The following is a 24,578-nucleotide window of genomic DNA, read 5'->3' on the forward strand; positions in this document are numbered from 1 at the left end:
TTGTATGACAAATTCTGTATCATCCCCAGAAGCTCTTCAGATTTCCCATGTGTGAGGCTCTGCTGTTCAAAGACCATGCCAGGACTTCTCAGGGGAGGCTGAGTTTCCCTTCGTCTTGCTGGGTCTCGCTCTGTGTAGGGCGCAGTAACACTGGGAGTGTGCTGCACTTCCTAAGTCATTGAACTGAAGCAAACACCATGGAACCTTCTTTCAATCTGTGGATGATGGAAAGAACCCAGTTACCTAAGATGTTTGTATTCGTATCTTCACTTCTTGCATTGAAGTTAATGGTGAAAAATATGATTAAGCCTTGTGTTATCACAAGCTGATGATGCCAACTTCATAAAGTCTGATGGAACCAGTTAGCAAGTAGGAGGAAGAGGATGGTTCAGATTTGATTTTCTTATGCCTCCCAGAAAGTGTGGGGATACCTATAATTCCTTGAAACTTCTTCTTTACTTTACCAAGTGTGCACCCCAAAAACTCCCTGTGTTCTCCCTTGTCTCATGACCTTTTTCTTCTTTCCCTATGGAGAAGTCTTAATTGTACTTAACTCCTTTGTCTCCAGACTGGATTAAGTGACTCTGGTACTCAGCCTTTGCTGTTTCCTGTTCTCTTTAATTATTGCCACTTGGGACAATTACATGAAATTCCTGACTTTAAAATAAAATCTTATGGTGATGGTATTTTTATGTACCGTTAAATAGCTGTCACAATCTAATCTTGAGGTTGTTACATGTCATTGGTAGGTGAGGTGAATGCCATGTACAGATTTTTTTTTGACTATGCTATCCACATATTCTCAGAATGATTGATGGTCCTGCTGATTTATCATAGCATCTGCTGTTAAAGGAGATGTACCAGTTGCAGCTTTCCTTTCCCTCCCCATTTTTAATGGACTTTTGTAAATCAGTGTTTTAATGAGGATTGTTTGAAAGGCAATTACAGATCCTTTTAATAAAAGATGCTATGTAAATGTAAGAAAATTGCTGTTATAGATAAACCCTATGTTTCATGGTGAACCAAGTATTAAAATGAATTAGAAATTTGCATATCATTCCAGTGTAACTCATTTTATTTGCAGCTGTTTGCATTACTGCAGGATAAAAAAAAATGAATTACTTTCAGTCCTTCTGATATCACACCTCGGTGCCAATTGAAGCTTTCTTTACAACAGGCTGATTATGAAAATCAAATAGTCTGAATGTTTGATTTCAAAATACCTTCCATTTGTAACAGAGTTCTCCTGCTGAATCCTAAACTACAAGTTATCTAGTTGGAATTCTTCTATCAAAATTCAGTGCTTAAATGAATGTAAAGTGTTGGACATTCCCCCAAGTTCATTAATCATTGATTTGGAGGGTTGCACTTTGCAGTTATTTAACAAGATGTGGAACAGATACTCAAGTTCAACAACACGATATTTAAAAAACGAGAGATTGCTGTTTGTGTGAAATGCAGAAGCATTAGAATTCAGTTAATTTAGGAAGTTATTTTTTCTTATTCCTCTGTTTAGAAAAAACTATCTACAATTAAGGAAAGAAAGCTACTTAGCAGTAACTACACTTTTCTGTTGCCTGTGGAGGGGTATATTCTAGGAGTGACATGACTGTATTGCATTTGAAAACTTAAGTTCAGCCTAACCATGTGATTGGTCCAATAAAAGATACAAAAATCCTTGCTTTTCATATTTCCTGGACCATCATGGCCTCTTCAACACTCCAACACTACCATCCTATCCATTTGAGTTCAAGAATCTTTGATACTAAAGCTGTTCAAGGTCTTTCTACCACAGTGAGAACCACATGTTCCAAAAGTTACTTCATCCTATACACCTTTTGGATCCCTTTATTCTTGAGTCTCTGGAAGATCTTTGGCTAAAGGGAGAGAAAATAAGTGTGAATTGGCAGAAGCACTACATTCTGAGAAATCTATTTACTAATAAAATATGGGCAATTATTCTTTTGATTTTTTTTCTGCAGATTTTACTCACCCACACCAAATAGTAGAATAACTAGTATTAATATGTGCCAATGCAGTAAAAGTGAAAAGGATTAATATCTCTTTCACTCCCAATATGAAACATCATCTTCATAAACCAAACTTCTAATTCATGTCCTGAGTCAGGAGAATGACATTTCATGAAGATGTGAATTGAGTAATGACAAATTTTAGGAAACAGGCTTTCTTAGCAAACAGTGGTACTAGAATATGAACCACTAGAAGCATCAAGATACTATCCGGATAATGGACTAGGCTTGAATTCAGGATATAATCTATTTAGGAAGCCTTGAAGGAGAAAGAATCATTTGTTTATTCCATCATTTATAAACAACTCGCCATACTTATGAGAAGGTTTCATTCTTTCCAAATACCAACTACTTCTTTAAACAGGGTATGTTCACCCTTGTCTCCCAGATTAGCCCGTGAGAGAAAAGCATAAGTGTGTTACCTTAGGAAAAGATCAAGAGTATTACACAATTATGTACAGATCAAAATCTAACTTGATATATTGCAGGAGATTGTTACTTGTGTTTGCATTATTTGTACTTCGCAGTGCACATGATGGGGACAGTTAAAACACTTGAAAGTATCAAAGGCTTTACTACTTAGCTAAATACATTTTATCTTCTGTGTTTTCTTCACTAATTTTGTAATTCTATAAAATAAAATATCAATTATGCTTGTCAGGCAATATTTATTTTTTACAAAATCTTTATGGCACTTTATGAACTCTTGCTGCCTTTGTCTTGTGATTCCTTTACTTTAAAATTTTAACAATTTTTTTCTTCTCTTAATGTTGGTCCTTGTCTTCTGTTAGGTAATAAGTTAAACCTACCATATTTATTTACATAACACACACCTTTTCCCTACAAAATTAGCTACCAGCAGTGGTAGATTAGGGGGGTGCAGTCACAGCTCCCTTGATTTCTACTCCACTCAACATTTAAAACAAACTGCTCAGAGGAACAGCTGCATTTCTAGTCAGGTGAGCTTAGGGAGTTAGTTGACTTCATTTATTGATTCTACTCTTCACTCTGTAGATCAGTGTTTCCCAACCAGGGTGCTGCGGCACACTGGTGTGTCATCGGCCAAATCCAGGTGAACTGAGAAATCTTGGGGGGGGGGGTGGCTCCTGGGGGGTGGCTACAGGCAGTGATGCCACCACTGCCCTGCGGCTGGCCCCATGCTGATATCCACCTTCCCCCTGCTCAGTGTTTGGCTGTTCGCCACCCCCTTCCCCCACTCCCACTCTGCCTTCAGCTGGTCTGCCATGGGGTGGAGAAGGCTGGGTATGTGTGCTGTGGGGTGGAAAAGGTTTGGAAATGCTGCTGTAGGTACTAACAGCACTTGATCATCCACTAATCAAGCTAACCTTCCTTACACAATAATCCTCATGATGTTTCCATGCTGTCCAGTAAAGGTATGCCATTACCTAGGAACCTGTACTGAGTGGCTTTGCTCCTAGGGGTTCAAACCCATAACAAATTAGAGATGGGGAGGGGAGGGGCTAGGGTGAAGGCAAGCCTAGCTGTAAGGTAGCTGTGATCCAGTGTTCAGAGACAGGAGGGAGTTGCAAAAGTGAGGAAAAGAGATAGGTTACTGTAGTGACTCTTTTGACCCTGTCCTGGTTATTCACTGAAGCAGAATGGGGAGCTAAACCAGTGGCTCAACCAGGGTGGCATAAAGTCAGTTATGGATGGACCCAGAGGGGTTGGTCTTCCCAGGTAGGGGCACTGGAAGTGGTTGAAGTGAGTCCTCCTCTGCCCCCAACTGTTTCTTTCTGTATGCTGAGGGTGGAAGCCACCTATGGGCATGCTGTGGGGCAGAGGGGCCATGGGAAGGAGGTATGTTTATAGCCCTGTCCACCTTCTTCCCCATGGTCTGGGGTTATGAAAGTCTTGCTGAACCATTTTTGACAGGGATTTTGATGGGAAGGTCCTCCTGAGAGTAATGAGGAGCTGGATGTTATGGGCACTAAAAAGCTTTTGGGAGGAGGCAGTCCCATGGAGAAGAAGGGTGTGAGGGTGTGAGGTGAAGGCAGGTGGGGTATTATGAGGGTGTGGGATGAGGGGAAGATGGGGTTTGGGAGTGAAGAGTGTGATGGGGACTATGGAGCTGAAATCATTCTGAAGGAGATTAGGAGCAGGAAGTATTTTGGGTGAGAGTGATGTAGGAGGCATATGGGGCTGTAGTGAGTTTTGGGTGCTCAGAGGGCATGGGAGAGCTTAGTGGAGTGTGATGGGGGAGGTGGTGTGATGGGGATGAATCTGTACAGGGTTCAGTGGGTTCATGGGAGCAGGGTAGGACCAGTCAGGCATGAGAGGGATGGTTTTGAAGTTGAACATGGAGAATATGTGGGATAATAGGACAAAGTAGAGTCAGGAGGCATTTGAGGTGGCAGAGGCAATGCATAAAGGGTAATAAGGGGCACTGGGGGGCCAGGTAATAGTTTTGGGGCCCTTTGCAACCATGGTGGAGTATCTGGGGGACCTGTGTGTTAAGGTTCATGTCCCTGGCCAGGCTGGGGCAACAGTTGTACTCCTCTGAAATCAAGTGCCTGCCCAACCTGAGGAGTCAGGACCCCTCCCCCACAAAAACAATCAATTATTTGTTTTTGCTTGGATGTTAACCAGAATGATAGAACCACAGGGACCTCATATATTAAAAAAGCTCCTAGTTTCTTTCTAACTGGAGAAAAAATATTCATAGTATTATGTGATAACGCATCACACTACCTGCACTCCTGGTTTTTAAAATCCTGGATCCGCCCATGACCACCAACTTTGGAGGGTGCACATCTTTAGACAACTCATTTCCATGCTAGGATGAAGGCAGGGGAACACTGGAATGGCAGCAGGTGACTGTGCTGAGCTGTATTGGCTCAGTTATGGCTGAACCTCAGCAGAGGCAGAGTCCTGTAGTCAGCATCACTCCTCCTCTGACTGCTTCAGAGCCAAAACAGCTACAGATTTAACCCTTTCATAGCCACAGATGAGTTGCCAGTAGCTGTGTTGGATGAGCAGCAGGGGGAAAGGGAGTGATGCTGACAGTAGAACTCCTTTCAGCTCCCTTCCAGGACAGGCCCAGAGTGATTTGCCAAGGCAAAACCCTCTCCTGCCACCACCAGGCGGGCTGCCCGACGTGCCATGGTGACCTGTTCTGGGGCTCTCCTGGAAGGGGGTTGGGGTTGTGTGCCCAGCAACTTATTGGGGTGGCCCACCCACTCCACAGAAGGAAGGATCAGGCTCCTCAGAACTCTAGCAGGCATCAGGTGCCCAGAAGCAGGCACCTGGTATGATTACAGGAATCATGATTGCAGGAATTGTGCCAGGCACCCACTGCCACCACCTGCATGCAGTAAGTCAGAGCTCTGGGAGGCCTGATCCTTCCTTTTATAGGGCAGCCAAGCCACCCCTGATTGGCTGCTGGGCACACATCCCCAACCTCCTTCCAGGAGAGCCCCAGAGTGGGTCATCATGGGTGCCATGGGTCATCAATCTAGGTCTATTTTAGACCAAGTTTTGCCATTTTTAAATTAGTCTATGTGTTTCAAACTTCTGTTGTGTTACAGATATAGACTGATTTCTGATAACTTCTACCAGTTTATGTGTAATGTCTGTACCTGGCCTTGGTATAATTATCTCTGAGTGGCTCTTGAAAGCCAAACAGTCCTGAATCTGGTTAGCATTTGGATAGGAGACCACAATGGAGTATCAGATACAGAGGAAGATGTTGTGATTGAAATCTTGGTGAATGGTAACCACAGACACTGAATGACTTCATTTGGCCATGGATGATGAATAACAGGAAGGAAAGGAATATTGTAAGTAGTTCTGATTGTCTGGCTGGGAAAGAAAGCAGATATTCTGACTTTTGGATTACCCTTAAAAACAGTTTCTAATCAACGTACCTAATAACAGAAATGAAAACAGAAATTAGTTTATGATCTTTGACTTCTAATCTGTATGACAAGTACCCTCATAAAGATGCTTTTGGTATTCATACTTTGTCAGATAGAAGCTAAAGTAATGGTCCATTGCCACCTCCATAGGCTCAGTCACTATAAGGCTGCAAAAGGCAACTTTCATTTCTGTGACAATCTGTTACTACAAATTGAATTGGTGTAAGAGTATTTTCTTAGGACTTCCAAAATGGCCAACCCAAATGAGGAAAACCTTGATTCCATATGCCACTGTGTATGTGGAATCAACGAAGCCACTGTCACTGGAATTCTGGCCATCCCTTATGACATTGCTACTTCACAAAAGCAGGAGACTACAAATTGCGCTCCCTTTATCTTCAAAGGACAAATTTGGCTGGCTACTTCTTGTGTTTTTAAATGGTAACAAAAAAAATTACACTAGCTCCCTGCTTCTTCATGTAACCTACAATGACAAAGTTTGTCTTTCACATCATGTTTCAGCCATAGAACTTGAAGATAGGTATGGTATCATCATTCTCATTTTCCATATGAAGAAACTAAGGCACACAGAAGTTAAATGATAGGCTTACAGTCACACAAATGTGAGTGACAGAGAGAGGAATAAAATGCACATTTCTCATTTCCCAGGGCAGCTTCCCATATCAAGCTGCCTCCTTAGATTTCATTAATATGTCTAGGAGAGGGGCAAAATATTATTAGAGAGATGCTGAAAAGATATGTAATTGCAAACAACAGTTGATTTTCTCCATGAAACTAAGCAATTTAAAATGTTCATAACATATATTTTTAAATGGTATCATTATTTGTTATTTTATATAGCCACATGATTCAAAATGCCTTTCAGGAATTGCTAAAACATCAAGCACAACTAGTGAAATTGGAGACAATAACCCCCACTCCAAACTACAGAGCTTGATAATTCTTCAACCCAAAAGCCTGAAGAAGAACTGTTTCAGAGTTACTGAGCATCTACAACTCATTATATAAATAGGTATAGGAAAGTTATCAGGTAAATGCAACAAGAAGAGATGTGGGAAAGGATGGTTAATCCTAAGAAAGAGTAAATAGAGCAAGGCATTTAAATCCACATAAATATCTGGTGAAAGATAAAAATCTAAGCAGATTCCAAGAGACAAGGTGTTAACATTCTCCAGACAAAACCCCCACATTTAAAACTGATTCTTAGTTTCAGAGGCAACTCAGATTTTGGTTTCAGAGGGTGTCAATAGATGTGTTTGTTGGCGTTCTACCTAGAACACATCACAGTAGACTTGATTAATCAAGTCTGCTCTCCATTCTAATTAGAACACTCCAGTGTCACCTTACCATCATGTGTATTAAGCCCCCCTGCATTTCAAAATGGCCTCAGGAGTGTTTTAACTAAAGCTCACTGAATAAGCTTTAAAGAGAGTGTCCCACGGCTATTTTGAAATGTGCAGGGGCTTAATACACACGACTACGAGCTGTTTTAATTAGACTGGATGTCTGGTAACCACTCTAATTAAAAGACCCCCCCCCAGCAAAGGACCAAAGGACCTAGGATTAGGACCTAAAAGTCTTTTTATTCATTACTTTGAGCATTTACATCACAATCATGGTTAACCTATAAACTGAATTATAAAAAAAAAATGAAACTGTGATTAAAACACAAAACACAACAAAGAAACAAAACCCCCTACTCTGCACACCATGTCTTTCTGGGAAATTGATAAGGCCTAGTACATTACCCAGCCTTGTTAAGCATGACTGGCAACCTTTTGTCAGCACAGGTCAAAGCTCAAAACCAGCTATTACTGCAGGCTGCAAGTCTCTGTTCTTTCCTTCGCCACCTCTAAGAAGCCAACTGCCAGATACCTAAATTCTCTGCAGCAAGGATAACTTCAGACCTGACAGAGCAGCTAGGTCTGCAGTGAAGGAGGACAGTGTGGAGGGGATGGGTGGCATGGTGCAGTTCCATACACTAATTCCTTGTGCGGGACAAGACATCTTTGTGAGCTGGCCTGTAGGCTGTAAGTTGCCAAGCCCTGTCCTTGGCCATTTTGAAGATATCATGTAGATCTAATGTGGAGAGAGACTCTTTATACCATCCCCTATCCCACCCATGCCCACCTTGAGCCCCAATTCAACAGAAGGCAGAAGATAGCTCTAATTGTTCTTTATGGTTCACTTCTGGCTCATGGTCTTATAGGCTACTTAAAACTTCAATTTAATCTCATGTACAAACACAAGAAAGGACAGGAATAACTTTCTTGCATTAATGGTCCATTCTTTGCATTGCTCAGATTGATTTATTTAGGTCAGAAATCAAAGAGAACTTCATGTCTGCAGCTGGCAGGGTAACCATTAAAGTTTAAAACCTTCACGGGCACTCCTGCCTGAAAATGTTTCACCTAAAATTGTCACAAGTGACAACTAAGATCGTTATAACTGAAACAGATAAGAGCATAATACTTTTTGTCAATTTTTCTCAACATGTTTACTTTGTGCATTTGACAAACATTTTGCATATTGACAGTTTCATTGGGTTTTTCTTCTTGGCAGTCATTTAGACAGTTTTTTTGTCCTGCTGTTTGTGCAGATCTTTCACCTGGCTAAAAGGCAGAAGAAAAATACTTGGGAAGGAAATGTGAATTTTTACTTTTTTTAAACACAAATATTAGCCAGAGGGATCAAAAACAAATGTAGTAACCAACTCTTCTCAGGTTCCTGTCTTGCTTTTCTAATATGGTTGAAGAGAAGATTATGGGAAATGTGGTGAACCTTAACTAAGAAGGAGGGGATGTTTTTTGTTTAGAGTGCTAATCAGAGGATCATTGGATGTTAGGCAATAGAGCAGGTGTGGGCAAAAAATGGCATGGGGGCCAGGTCTGGCCTGCTGAGGGATTTTGTCTGGTCTGTGACAGGTCCCTTGGTCTTATCCAGTCCAGGCACAGGGGACAGCACAGGCCATTGTGCATGTGGCCAGTCCCACCACACCCTGGAGCACAGTGGGGCTGGAGTGGTGTGGTAGCTGGACTCACTTCCTAGTAGCCCAAGCACTGGTGCTTCTTCCAGATGCCATAGCCACTAAACATGGTACCCATCACCAGGGGCAGGACCCTCACGAGCAGGGTGCACGACAGGGCTGTGGGTGGGTAGGGAGCTGTGTTTAGGACTCGGTCTAAGATCTTGGGGTGGTGACAGCATGGGGTTTGGGATGGGGCATAGCCATGATCTGTTTCCTGCACACCCCTGCAACAGGCACTGGTTCCATGGTCATGTGGGAAGCAGATTGTGGCTCTGCCCCAGCCCTGCCCCTAGCCCCATACTGTCACCACCCCAACATCCTGGACCTGGCTGTGGACACAGCTCTCTACCTGCCTGCAGCCCCAGCCTGTCTATGGGCCCTTCCCAGGCGGGTCCCAGGCAGTCTCCATGGAGACCCCAGGATCACAGGGCAGTGACAGTACAGGGCCAGAGCCCACAGCAGAGCCACGCTGTGCTCCCCACGTGTCCCTCCCACAAAACCAATGCCCATCACAGGAGTGTGTGGGCAGCAGATCACAGTTCTGCTGCGATGGAGCCAGAGATGGGCAGGGAGAGGCATCCAGGAGTGAGACAGGCAGGTAGATGGGGCTGAGGCTGGGATTGCGGGGTGGTGACAGTGCAGGCCCCATCCATATACTGTCACCACCCCACAATCCCAGGGTGTCCAGGGAGACTGGCCACTACTCACATGAGCAGGGCATGCAGCCAGGTGGACAGGATGGGGCTACTTAGGGAGTTTTGGTGAGCTGTTGCATGGTCGGGCGGTGTGCTGACCTCACTCAGGACAGCTCATTAAAACTCTCTATATGGCCTATAGGCCATAATAATTGCCCACCCCTGCAATAAAGTATTGCTGACAGAGAAAATGGTATTAGTTCTTCTATGTGACAGTTTATGTTAGATCTTGACCTCCTTTGTTATCATAATGATTTTTTAATAATACACATTAGGACTTTCTAGCAAGTTTAAAGGAGGCAGATATTCAACTTCAGTTGAGATCATTTGTCATCATGACATATCTTGTACAAGATTTATTTATTAGCAAAATAATACCAATATTATGTGTAGCAATCCAAATGTTTAAATTTAAAATATGTAGATAGAGCCAGGCTAACTTAACAAAATTGTTAGGTAACCTAAAAATCTGTCCACTGAACTACTCTTACAATCTAGGCAGAAGTGTAGTTCAGGTTCTTATATCTCTGGATCACTGCCAATGAGAGCACAGTGGCTTTGATAAAATAGGAATCTGCCTCAACCATCATTTCTGATCCCTCGTACAAAACCAGTCTGGGACCTTTAACAATTTAACAAAAACAAAAACATCCCTGTTAATTATTTGTTAACATTTATCCTAGTCTGCACTTTCAAGATAAATGTCAGATACAGTGGCACGATTAGGGTGTGGCAACAGCAGCAATTGCCCTGGGTACTGTTGGGGCTAGGGAGTTGAAAAAAAATGCTTTTATCTCAGCTTTATGATTGCAGTGGCAGCAGAAACCAGAAGTCACCATTGCCTCTGTGTGCAGCAGCTACCCCAGGCTCTTGGTCGCATTTTTATCCTGCTGATCAGAGAAGCGTATACATGCAGAATTTCCAGTCAAGTCTCAAAGCAAGCAGAACAAGTATCTCATGAAAAGAGAATTTCCACTGATTTATGTCCAGTTCTTGTGTTACAGAGCCCAGAGGCTTCAGATGAGGCTAAGCATTTACATAGGGGCTGTACCAATACAGCTGACAGCATGCCAACTACTTTCAGACTGTAAATGAAGAAACAGATGGTCCAGAATCACAAATTTCAGATCTGGAAGCAGACTTTGCTAAAGGGGGCTTTGAATCCACAGATTTGATCTGAGTCCATTTTATATTTATCTAATGATATAAATCCATTGTATTTCATTTTTTAGTTCCATATATCAATGAAAGAAAATATCAGTTTGACTGAAGGTATCAAGCAAACCAGCAAGGTGCAGCATTTCAGTTGAGAGGCTACTGAGTTTTTTCACTGACTTGCAGGTTTAGTCACATAATCAGATATTTAATTAAATATATCAATATTACATCATTCTCTGATATTTTGGATATAAGGTCTCAAAAATTTCCCAGAAAAGAATTTGCTTAGGACCTCCAGCCTTATATAGTTTGTATACTCTGCATGAGTACACCCTGCATACGTACCTATTGAAGCCTGGTCAGAAGTAGTTTCTGGAGTGGGTGAGCTCTTTGATCTTTGGACTCCAATATCTGGCTTTTGGCACATTTCAGTTTGTGGCCACCTTGGAGAGCTACTTTCTGGCTTAGCTGCTAGAGACTAACTCTTCAAAGAGATGGAGCACATGCCGAGTCATATCTTTAAAAAAACAACATTTATTATGCCTCAGGTTTCTCTCATCCTGCCTTTCTCTTTCCCCCTGTCCCTCTTGGGGGTTCTCCTTTTTAAGACTGTCTATTCGCACTGTGGCTTCTAAGTCCTGCCTTGGCACCAGAAACAGAAGGAAGTTTCCAGATTCTGGGACTTGAATCCACAGGTGGATCAACACATCCATTGGTGGGTGCATTGTTGGTTTGATAGCCCATTCCCCCAGGGGAAAGATTGTCACAGGTCTGCTTCAAAACACTGCTAACTCACTGTTTACTTATGTAAAAGCTAGAAATATTCCAAAGAGTACCACAGCCTGTCACAAAAAGTACCTCTAACGCTGTAATGCAACTAACTGCTGTCAAATACATGTCATCATTTTAACTACATTTTTCTATTAGGCATGTATTATTCAATTCCACCTTTTTAGTAAAATTTTTATATTAAGAAAATATTACTGCTATTCCTCTCTTTTTGATATCCATATAATGCCTAATATATTTTGCTTTTAATGTGTTAATTGCTTTTATTCTCTGTTCCACAGTATTCAAAGACAAATAGGCATTCTAGACCTGGGATGGATAAAGTTATGGAGTCTAGTTTTTCAGGCACTCAATCTTTCTCAGAAGCCTTGTCACCTGATAGAGGAAGCCAGCCTATCAAGCAACATAGGTAAGCAAATGGCTCTCAGACCAGAAAATTGGCAGGCAGAGATGTCCTGGTTTAGTAATATATGCAAGATTATTGTGCATTGTGCCTGGGGAGGCATTCAAGGCTATATGGTAGTAGCATAGCCCCAGCCCATTCAGTAAGCAGACGTCCAAGCATTTCCTTTGCTGATGACATAAAAAAAAATTATGATGATCACTGCCTGTAATCTACCTTTTGTAGAATGCCAAGAGGAAGTACTAAAAGACACCATCGGAGCTGTAGACACAGAGCAGTGAATGAAACAATTGTACTTTCAGAAACCATTGAAAAACAAGATTTTTTCCTGTCTTGCTTTATGCAGTTCATGAAATTAATGACTCATTCTCCTACTGGCAGACTCTGTTACAAACTTTCAACCTTTCTCACTGTTTCTTTAAATAAACAGCACTCCAAATGAAAAATGACTACTTTCTATGTATATTTATGACTTTGTAATTGCCAGCAATTAAAAAAAAATAGCTTTATAAAAATTTAGATACAAAATGTTTCCAAGGCTAGAGGGTAGAAATTACGTCTAAACATGAATAACAAATGGTATTTGAATCAGATTTTTTTAAATGTTTCATTTTTTTTGTTATGACAATTGTATGTTCTAGATAGGGTAAAAAGGGGTCAAATTCATGCCAGGTATAAATCAAGTTGTGGCAATATCCAGTCACAAAATATGTCTGATTTTCCACAAGAAACTACTGGTATTATGATTTTTAAAAATGAAATGGCTGAGAACAATGTAACTCATAATATTTGGTATATACCAAAAGACATTTCCATTCCAGCCACTTGTCAGCAACATTTTTCTTGTATTCTGAATGATACATTTGCTTAACCTTCCAAAACAATGGCATTTTGTAAGGTAGTAAGGTACATTTGGGTCTCCTTATGTTTCTTTTTGTCAACCCTTTGACTTCTTTGTAAAAAAGAATGGCCAGTCTCATATAAAACTCACTCAGTAGAGCACCAATTTCACTGTATATGATTGCTTGCTCAAGTGATTTTGTTAATATCCTGGAATATGGAAATGATGCCTAGAACTTTTTTCCAGTGGAAGTTTTTTATCTCAGAGGATGCATCGAGATGTGACCCATCTGTAATGCCGCATGCCGCATGAGCCACACATGCAATCATTCCCCTTACTGATAATTTGCAATATGAGGGGAAGAGTGGGCTGACACTGGGAAGTGCCAGTGTCAAAAAAAAACCCCATAACCAAAAAAAGCAGGGTGGTTTATGTGACAGCAGTGTGCAGTGCCTGAAACTAGATTCTGGCAGACTGCAGCAATGCTTTAGCTGCTGGCCAGGCTCCATGTTGCTGGATCACAAAGGACACAGCCTACACAGGCCCCAAGGACCCCAGGTAAGGCTGCTGGCGTCTCTCAGGTGCCAGCCCTGCCTCCTGTACCTTATCGGGGGCAACGTGCCATGCAACAGAGTGTGTGTCCATGGCCATTCCCTGGGCAGGGACAAGTAGCAGTGGCATGTTGTGATGCTGCTCTTTGTCCCTGGGAAAACGCATGTTTCCACTTACACAGACGTGGCCATTCTGGTCAAAAAGAAAAGCTTGTTTCTAATCCTTTAAATGCCGAGTATGTTAACTCAAAGAGGCCTTCATCTTCATATATAAACATATATAATCATACTACACATAAATATTTCTGTAGATTCTCTCTTTTACTGAAACAAACGAATAGTTGGGAGGGACACAGATGTTAGGTGAGACCTGAGGGAGGGTGCATGGTACCTGAAAGCTTGTCTAAGTCCCTACTAAATATGCAGGTGGACCAATAAAAGACAGACAGTTCCCACAAAAAAAAGTGCCTCACATTTTTCCTGGATCATCATAGCTACATCAACCCAACACTAAAGTTACAAATCTTTTTAATTGATCAAACTGTCTGAATTTTATTTTACTCAGTTGATAAATAATGACTTCATAAAATCCTCAGAAACTTTTAAACCTCCAAATATTACCCAAATTTATAAAAGTTCTTTAAATAAAAATCTAATATGAACTTGAGACCATGTACTTTTTCTTCTGTAGGAAAGTCTTTGTATAGGTCACTGTCGCAGGACACGAAAGTGCCCTGCTCCTAGAAAGAGGGACAGGTGCCGGTTGCCGGGGCAACTGCAGTTGGGTCAGCTGACCAGAAAGGGCAGGGCCTGGCCTATATAAACAGCCTAGGCTAGGGCCAAGCAGGCAGTTCCTCTCTGGCAGCTGAGGAAGAGAGAGCTCTGTGGGAGTAGAAGCTAGATGGCCTGAACAGCTTTGGTTGAGGACTGGGGGGAGCAAGCCCTGGTAGGGTTTTGAACGATGGCTAGCCGGAGGGCTTAGACATTGCGTTTTAGCCGGATGGCTTGGAGTTTATGTTGTAGCCCAGGGGCTTGAGTTTTCTGTTGGTAGTTGTTACACCGGAGGACCAGGTGAGGCTGTAGGGGTTGGAAGAGGCCTCATAGGAGCTCCATGGTAGCGTGGGGTCTCCTGGTGCCGGAGATGGCGCAGCTTTGTTTCGGGGTGTATTGGCCCAGCCCTGGAGCTAGGGGGCAGCGGGAAGCCTCGGAGTCCCAGGGAGGGTGAGCGCACAGAGGCGAGCCCCGAGGGGGTGAGCACACAGAGGCGAGCCTGGAGGATGTCTGCAAGGGCGCGGGCAATAGTAATTTGACCCAACAACATCCAGTACATCCGAGAGGTTTGGGGCGTGGTATAAGGGGTGGTAGGAGCCACGCACAGCCCATAAGGTGGGGGGGGGACACCAAATCAATCTACATGGAACGGGGCCAGGATAAATAAGAGCACCGTGTCAAGAGACAAAAGGCAGCCTCCCTTATAATACTCTTGTCATCAAAGATGTGGTGGGCAAGAACAAGGGTGCTTGATAGACTACTTGGCACGGTAGGGGGTGCCAGGAGAGATCACGGCCACTCCTGAGTCCCTGCCCTGTGACAGTCATCATTAGTAGAACTTACTAGAAATGTTCTAGTTCTAAATTTTGAAGGACCATCATGATTCTTTTTCCCATATCTCTGGGATTTTATTGAAAGAAAAATGGGTTCCAGTTCCTTATTTGGAGGGTATCAGCCAGTATACTATATTCATATTTCTTACTTCAAAGATGTATTTTGCACTAATTAATGGTTTTATCTGGATTCATAAACAATTGCTTTTATAATTTTATAATTCATGATTTAATATATCAAGGCTTTTTTTTATAAAACATGCAGTGTTAATGATTTATAATCCCATCATTGATTTATGCATCTTGCAACTTCTTTATAAGTTGTCATGGGTTTACAAGTACTGTTTAGCTCAGTGATGTTCAACATATGTGCTGCAGCCTGGATCTGGTCCCCATAGTGCCTGGATCCAGCCTATTGCAGTGGGTTTAAATGTTTTCTGATGTTTCTCCATGCATCTCCTTCCCTGCTTTCTGCTGTGCTTTGGAACCCCTCCACAGGCCTCCTTGCTTTCTCCCTCACTTCTCTCCTGTAGCAGCTTACTGTCCCTCCCCACACTTTCCCTTGGCATGTACTGCCAACTGCCTTTCTCTCTCTCTCCCCACCCTCTCTCCCTGTCTTCTCCCTCTAAGTTTTTTGCAGCCACCTCCCTCTCTCCTTCTCCTCTTCGCTATGGGAGGACAGTAGTGGCCCACAATGCACCTGGATTGCTAACACCCTGCCCATTGCTCTAGAAGGTTAAATTCCACTGGTATAGCTGTTTGATTAGTCATCTGACTTTTTATTTGGTCTCTTCCTTATCCTAATCCTTACACATTGCAAACACATTATTAACTCTTGCACACATATGCTGAATTTAGGAAACTCATTTTTAATTACTAGGGCTAAATATTTCTCCAAACAGTCACTTCAGGACAAGTATTTGATTTCTCTGTTCCAAACTAAACAGTGGCCTAAGCCCACAGGTTAACAAAACACTTAAGCATACAGTTAACTCTGGACTTTCCAATGCTTTAGTAGGTTCCAGGGAAGATGGGGCTGAGTGAATCTGTTCTATTTGAGCCTGGTGATACACCCCAGACCCACAGGTTTGCCAATGAGGCTGCCCCAGCCGTTCCCTAATGCCTATTTCCAGGCCGACTGTCGAATTGGGGCTCAAAAGCAGGCACTGAGGATTAGCCTGGCAAACTCACCAATATAATTTCAATTCTGGAGCATGCCAGAAGCTTGGGTAGGCAGAGCAAGCTCCCCACTTGTCTTCTGGAACATGCTGTTGTTACCATATAGAAAATATTATTAATTACCACAATTTGGTGTTAGCTAAAATTCTCTGCCACACTTTCAGGAGATGCAACCCAAGGGAAAATAGGTCAAAAGTGATTTTACATCATGTTCTTGTCATCAGCTACATGTTTGCCGTCCAGAACAGACCTGAGAATGCTATACAGGCCACTGGGCATTCCAGAGCAGGACAATATCTTTCCAGCACTCATTGTACTGTGACGATCTTCTGCTTCCCACTGACATGTTTCCTTACATACTCAGAGTGTTTCACCCCTGAGATTTTCAAGTAAGCTTATGCAGGGCCAATACTTTCTTAAAATCATTGGCTGTCTACTCCCAGTTTCTCATACTGTCTAAGCTTTAGTGCTACAGTAAAACCACCAATGTAGAAAACAGTTGCTGCTGCTTGTGATAGTATTCTGTTTTTAGTGATTATGAACGTGTCCACTAGAAATGTGAATGGCAGAACTGCTCATTTCACTTAGGCTGCTGAACAGCTTAAGATAATAACAGTATTCTACTGGTAGCAATCTACATGTGAACAGTTTATGTAGAGATGAAAGGCTCTATATAAATCCTGCTTCTAAAATATACCATCTGTTTTATAGGCTTGTGTCTTACAGGCTAATTAGAACTTTATATCATAGGTTTGCCTATGTGAAGCAACTCTACCCTCTGGCAGAACTGGAGAAGCACAAGTACATTCCCCATAAAATGTGAAATCCGTTGTTGGTTCATGCAGACTGTGTTCTAGTTATATTACAAAAAATCAAGCTGTCATTTATACAGGTGGGACAAGTTACCATTTCCCTATATGTGAGGCTGAATTCTGATCTTGTCACTCATGCTGAGTAGTGGCTTTCTCTTCTAGTACTACTGATTTCAATTATTCAATCCATTCATAATTATTTTCATATAAATTGATTTAAGGGAATATTACTACAAGGTCCAAATAATGGGTCTCAATCTAGCTTCAAGTTATCATGCCATTCAGTAAAAAAAAGGAAATTATTCTTAAGATCTAAAATGGACATATGCTTTTATTTTTAAATAGGGCTATAATATTTTTTCTGACAAGAGGAAATTCTTTCTTTTAAAGCTTCATAAGCATTTCACTTATTACGTAATTGCAAATTAATTTGGTTTAAGTTTAAAGGAAGGGTAAACAAGACACCTCAGTAACTGGGGGGTTTTAGTAAAAAAACCCCCAAAGTTTAATAATGTAAGGAAACTATCTTGTGGGGTAACTGGACTGAAGAATTTAGCAACTTTTATAAAGAGGCCTAGAATTACTTTAAGTCAAAAGTCCTAAACATTCTGGAAACTGATTCTCCTAAGCAAACAGAAAAAAGCTTACAGGAAATTATTCATTTAGGCCTAATTGAATGAACAGCTATCTCAAGACGGGCAATAGGCATAAGCACAGAACATACAAAGAATGAGAAAAGGACTGGTCAGCAAAGAAAGCTCTTTTGGAGGTCAAGACTTGTAGGCATAAAGTATAAATTGTAGACACATAAAGCAACAATTGCCAAAGGACAAGCTGAACTGGAACTTCAGCAAGACACATGCTCCAATGACTGGCAGATTCCAAATTAGAGCTTTTATTAAAAACAAATAGAAAACTATTCTTCGGCATTGTAATTAAAAAGAACAAGAAAAAAAGACATGGTTGCTATGGAATGTAGATGATGTTGAGATTAAAGATAATTTAGTTGTGGCTTGTGAACTAAAGGAGAATTTTTCATAGTTTCAAATAAGGATGATGATATTACAAGGGGAACAAAAGCAAGATAGATTCAGTGTGAAGATATGGACTTTTCCACAGCCAAAATGAAAGCAAAAATTAAGGACCTAAATGCATTCAAGTTTGGAATAATATCCCTGAATAATCTCCATCCCTGAATTCTGAAAGAACTAGTGCATGAAATTACAAGCCAGGTTGCAAGTATGTTTAACAATAAACCAAGTCAGGAGTGACTAGAGAAGAACAAATACAGTGGATATTTATGAAAGGGGAAAAGTGATAACATGCTTTACATAATGTAATCCTTTTGCCAGGTTCTGCCCTGCTGCCAGGCCCCATTTAGAAGGGTCTGGTACAACTTTAGTGATATAACAGCAAACATAGTAAAAAAGTGTTGTTGTCAGTAAAAAATGTTTGCAATAAAAAAAATCATCTTAGGTTGGCAACTCTGTTGGACTGCAGCAATGGTTTTATATCATGCAATCCTTATACCCTGATGAACTGACCACACCCTCTAACAGGCTGCCCACCACCCAGCCTTACCCCTGTCACCCCACTCCCTCTGTCCTGGCACAGACCCCCAAAGAAGCCTACCTGCAACCCGATAGCATTATTAACAATTGACAGGACTCAGCACCAGCATATGGCTTAGGGTAGGGAGTCTACAAAGCCCTGAAAAGAAACCCCTCCCCACAACCCAAATGCTTCTGCAGGAACTGTGCTCCCCGTCAGACATCCAATGGCATGGTTGTTCTCTTTCTTTCAACACTATGTCTAATTCATAGATTCATAGATGTAGGTTTGGAAGGGACCTAAGTAGATCATCAAGTCTGACCCCCTGCCCTGGGCAGGAGAAAATAGTGGACTCATATGACCCCAGCTAGATAATTGTCAAGCCTCCTCTTAAAGACCCCCAAGGTAGGAGCCAGGACCACTTCCCTTGGAAGCTGGTTCCAGATCCTAGCTGCCCTGACTGTGAAATAGTGTCTTTTAATGTCCAGCCTGATCCTACTCTCAAACAATTTATGGCCATTATTCCTTGTTACTCCAGGAGGTGCATGGGTGAACAGGGTCTCTCCCATTCCCTGCCGGTCCCCCCTGGTAAGTTTGTAGATGGTCACCAAATCCCCTCTCAACCTTCTGTTGTGAAGGCTGAACAGGTTCAGGTCCCATAGCTTCTTCTCATAGGGTCTACCCTGCTGTCCTCAGATCATATGAGTGGCCCTCCTCTGAACCCTATTGATGCTGGCCACATCACTCCTAAAGTGCAGTGCCCAGAATTGGATGCAGTACTCCAACTGTGGCTTAACCAATGTCACATAGAGGGGGAGGATCACCTTCTTGGCCATGCTTGTGATGCATCTGTGGAAGCATGACAAGGTGTGGTTGGTCTTACTAACTGCATCCTCACATTGATGGCCCATGTTCATTTTGGAATTGATAATGACTCCAAGATCTTTTTCTGCCACTGTGCTTTCAAGAAGGGAGTTCCTCAGCCTATAGGTATGCTGCTGGTTCTTACTGCCCAAGTGCAGTACCCTGCACTTGTCAGTATTGAATCCCAACCTATTCTCATTTGTCCACCTCTGTAACATGTCCAGGTCCAACTGTATCCTGTCCCTCCCTTCTAGCATGCCCACCTCGCCCCAGATCTTGGTGTTGTCAGTGAATTTGAACAGGGTGCTTTACACCCCCTTATCCAAGTTGCTAAGAAAGAGATTAAACAGTGTGGGCCCAAGGACCAAGCTCTGGGGGACCCCACTGCCCACATCCCTCCAGGTTGAATATGACCTGTCCACCCTTTCTAGGTACAGTCCCTCAGCCAATTTGTGACCCATATGACTGTGTAGGCATCAATGCCATAGTCACCTAGCTTTTTAATGAGAATGGGGTGGGAGACACTATCAAAGGCCTTCCTGAAGTCCAGAAAGACTATATCCACTGCAACACCTCCGTCCAGTGATTTTGTGACCTGATCATAGAAGGCAATCAGGTTGGTCTGGTAGGACCTGCCCATAAAGAACTTATGCTGGTTGCCCCTGAGCATCGTCCCCCCTGCCGGTCTTTCCCAGATGTGTTCCTGGATAATCTTCTCAAAGAGCTTCCCCAGGATTGAAGTAAGACTAATGGGCCTATAGTTGCCTGGGTCCTCCCTACTCCCTTTTTTGAAAATGGACCACATTGGCCCTCTTCCAGTCATCTGGCACCTGGCCAGAGCACCATGAGTGCTCATAAAGCCATGCCAGGGGCCCCTTGCCAATTCCCTCAGCACCTTGGGATAGAGAGCATCTGGACCTGCTGCTTTGAACATGTCCAGCCCCTCCAGAATTTCCCTAACCTAGTCCTCCCCAATCCTAGGCCTGTCAGAGTCACTCCTGAGTCCATCCTGAATCTCAGTGGGGCAGTCCTGGTCCCTGCACAAAAAAATGGAGGCAAAGAAATTGTTAAAAAGGTCTGCCTTTTCCTCTGGTGCTACCACCAGATTGCCTAGCATATCCCGCAGGGGTGCCACTTTAGTTGGTGCTTTATTCATACTCTCTACATATTTAAAAAAGGACTTTTTGTTGTCTTTGATCCTTGATGCTAGCCCTAGTTCCATATCTGCTTTAGCTTTCCTAACAGCCCCCCTACAAGCCCGAGTGATGGAAGTATACTCCTCTTTGGTAATAACCCCTCCCTTCCACTAGGTGTACGCCTCTTTTTTGGCTTTCAGGCATTACTGAATGCCTTTGGTGAGCCAGGGGGGATTTTGAGCACTCCTGCCTCCTTTGATTCTCATTGGGACTGTCACCCCTTGGGCACGGAGAATCATCTCCTTAAGGAATGTTGACTCATCTTGGACACCCAGTTCTCCAACTCTCCAGGACCCCAGTGCCTCTCCTACCATTGAAGCTGGCCCTCTTGAAGTCAAGAGGTACTGCCTTACTGTAGGCCCTTGACACCCTGTGCTGTATGGTGAATTCTATTAGGCGATGATCCCTGTCACCCAGGTGGTCAAGAACCTGGAGTCCCCTCATCACCTGTGGCCAGAACCAGGTCCAGGAGGGCATTCCCCCTGGTGGGACTGTGCACCTCCTGACTTAAGTGGAGGTCCTGTATCTCAGCAAGGAACTTCCATGAGCAGTCCAACGTGGCTGACTGCTCCTCCCAGCAGATGTCCGGGTAATTTAGATCACCTATGATAACTAAATCCCTTTCCTTAAGTGCCTCCACAAGCTGGCCCAAAAATTCATGGTCCAGGTCTTCCCCTTGGTTGGGTGGTCTGTAGTAGACCCCCACCATTAGTCCCTTTCCCCACAACCCCACTGTATTCTGACTCAGAGCACTTCAGCCTGCTTCTTCTCTGACCACATCCTGTTAGTTGAGGCCATGTATTGCTCTTTGACATAGAGCACCACACACCTGCCTTTCCTTCCCATTCTATCCTGCCTCTATAGTCTGTAACCCCTAATGTTTACTGCCCAGTCATGGGATGAATCCCAGCAGGTTTCTGTGAGCCCTACTGTGTGTGGGTTTGTACTAGCTATCCGGAGGGCAAGTTCCTCCTGCTTATTTCCCAGGCTATGAGCATCAGTGTAGAGGCATTAAAGGCCTTGTATCGGTTCATGTACCACCTCCAAATTCTTAGGACCATCCGGACCCCTGTCACTTACCTGGGTACTCCTTCTGCTCATCACCTGTCTTGGTTGGGAGGTGTCCTCCTGTCCTCCTGTCTTCCCATCCCCCGGTGAAGCTAGTTTAAAGCACGCCATACAAGATCAGCCAGGTTGCTTTCTTACTAAGGAGCTGCAATTTGGTCTCGCTACTTAAGAGTTTTTATGGATGCTAAAGATTATTATGGATTTTATGGGTAAGCATGTTTAGCCTGATTTGTTACTGACCATACATCAATTTATAGATAGTTGGCAATCCTATACCCCCATGGCTATTCATGCATTACCCTCTCTTGGAACGTGATGATCTGGCTTAGTTCCTGGAGCAAGTCTTTGTCTTTCCAAAGGGGCAGAGTGCATGAAGTCACATGTAGCAAAGTAGACAGCTCTATTTAAATACAAACAACATTTATTCATCTACAGCAATACAGCAGGCAGAGTCCTAGGGCCCCAAAGCCCAGAGAGTCTCTGTCAGGTAGCAGCCATCACTGTTCTCTCTCAAATTCCTCTCACCCTGCTTTTCTCCCTTCCCTCTCCCCTTCGTGAATCTCACAGGCTTCAAATGCCATTAATCCAAGTCCCTGTTTACAAGCTAGTCAAGATATCTGAGTCATGAAACATTTTATAACATCAACACATTTAACCCAGACATAATACAAACAGTAACATCATCTATCTGTCAAAGAAGCTAACTAGAGGGGGCCTTCAAGGATTAATCTTGTAACTGATCTTGCTTAGTGATGGTAATTCATGACATGCACTAAAAAGGTGGGAGTGTACTGATAAAATCTGCTGAAGACACAAAGTTAAGAGGTATAGTCAATACAAGGGATAATGAGGATATCACAAATAAATACAATACAAATGGAATGAAATTCAATAGCACAAAATGCAGGTTGTGCACTTGAGGACTAATAACAACAACTTCTGGGAAAAGGTGAAAACTCATCAATTAAAAATCACTGAAGAAGAAAAGGACGTGATTCCAGGATGATTATAATTAACCAATGTGATACGGCCCTTACAAAAGGTAAATGTGATTTTACGTGATACCAATTACTATAAATAAAGGATTATTAGTATTGTGCAAAGCCCAATATGACTACATCTTTACTATTGTACTGAGTTCTGGTATCATTTGTTTAAAAAAGATGAACTCAAACTAGATGGCTGTCATATAAAAGAAAACTGGAAGATTTAGCTTATTTGGTCTAGTGAAGCAATTGTTTAGATCTGACATGATTGCTTTCTGTAAACACATAAAGAAGAATAAGCACTATACTGGAAGAAGGTTCTAAGGTAGAGTAGCCTGTGGGCTGCTTCTGGCCCACAAGGGGTTAATATACAGCCTTTGGGTTCCTTCTTACCACTGCAATCCCCATGGGTCCTGCTGCTACAGTGACCTGTCATCTCCTGGTTCCCCATCCCTCCTCTGGCAAGAGGTTTCTTGTTCCTTCCATTGCTCCTGGGGGTGGGTCATTGGGAAGGTACTGTATATGCAGCAGGAGAGAGAGCCAGGCTGCCTACACCTCAAGATTGTACCCAAGTTTCCCACACTATGCACACAGCAAAGTGGGGAGCTATATTGCTCATGCCGTGAATGTGACTGATAAAACCAGGGCTGCTTGTGCCACATGTGCAGCCAAAACACTGGAACTGCTCATGTTGGGTACACAGCTAGAAGACTTGGGCTATTCATACTGAGCTCAGCAAAGCAGGGGGAAGAGGTGGGTGGCTAATGTTGCTTATTCAACAGGAAAGAGGTGGGGAGGACAGCTACACTGCTCATGGGGTGCAGGTGACTTGGGCCTGCACCCCCTGCAGTGTGCAACCCCATGGAATGGCAGAAGTTTAGCTAAAGGACTAGGTTGGCCCAAGAGCAAAAGGATATAAACTAGCAAAAAATAAACATAGGTAGAAGGTTTCTAATCAGAGCAGTTAAGTTCTGTGACAGCCTTCAGTAGAAGTAGTGAGGGCAAAGAAGAGCCTACTACTTTTAAGACAGAACTTGATTTTATGGCACAGTTGCATGTCATAGGTAAAGGACTAGGTTTGAGAAGTAGTTTTCAGTATTTTAAGTTCCTATTATATATATATATATGTTCACCAGAAAGTAGGATAGGCCTGATATTGCCTGATATTGGTAGCCTAGAAGTGGTTTTCATGCATGCAAAATTCATGACCAACCCCCAAGGAGATCATATTTCACTAGCTTTTGCATCCAAGGATTAGGCAGATGGGGATCTGGTTATAAGTTGGGTGCTGGAAAGCTGCTATCCTTATATATACAGGGATGCATAGACAATTCTAGAATCTGTGACAAGATTAAAACCCCTTTGCATCACTGAGGCTGAGATTAAAAAAAAATAAGAAAAATGATTACTAAATAAACATGAGCTTTCTATTACAGTAATTTCTCAGATAAGTTCATACTATGGCCTATGGATACAACAATCATATTATAAATATACTATTATTTTTAAGCATCCATACAACATTTTCCTCAGGTCCCAAGGATGCTGTTAATATTCTGGTAGTACCAAATGTTACAAAAAGGTTATTTTTATTGGCTCTTTGATTTCTGTGCAAGGCCATTACCGTTTGTAACACGCAAATCTGTCACTAAATTAGAACTAGGGAGATATACTAAAGCACAAATACATGTTTTATATTTTCATGTTTATCAATAAATAAGAGTATTTTCTCAGGGAGCATCAAAGGAAAATCAGATCACAGCACACATCATATTTACTTAATTTGCTGTGTGCCTAGGTGAAGATTTATTAAACTTTCTTTGAAGGGAGCTTTCTACTGCATAGATAATTAAGGAGGCCGATTCATTCTGTATCATTTTGTATTCACAAGCAGTCTGGCAAGGTTCTTGATTGTACAGTATTACAT

At 42.5% G+C, this 24,578-nt stretch overlaps 1 protein-coding gene across 1 annotated transcript in view; it reads left to right on the forward strand.

Moving 5' to 3' along the window:
- The window catches only part of NRG3 (neuregulin 3), a 152,127-nt gene that overhangs the window by 106,097 nt on the left and 21,452 nt on the right, over positions 1–24,578 (forward strand). The window contains exon 5 of the mRNA XM_019555549.1: positions 11,878–12,005. Coding sequence (XP_019411094.1) covers positions 11,878–12,005 — 128 coding nt within the window. The remainder of the gene's footprint in view (positions 1–11,877; positions 12,006–24,578) is intronic.

The sequence above is a fragment of the Crocodylus porosus genome, unplaced genomic scaffold, assembly GCF_001723895.1.
Source record: "Crocodylus porosus isolate Cpor-Errol unplaced genomic scaffold, CroPor_comp1, whole genome shotgun sequence".
In the NCBI taxonomy this organism is placed as follows: domain Eukaryota; kingdom Metazoa; phylum Chordata; order Crocodylia; family Crocodylidae; genus Crocodylus; species Crocodylus porosus.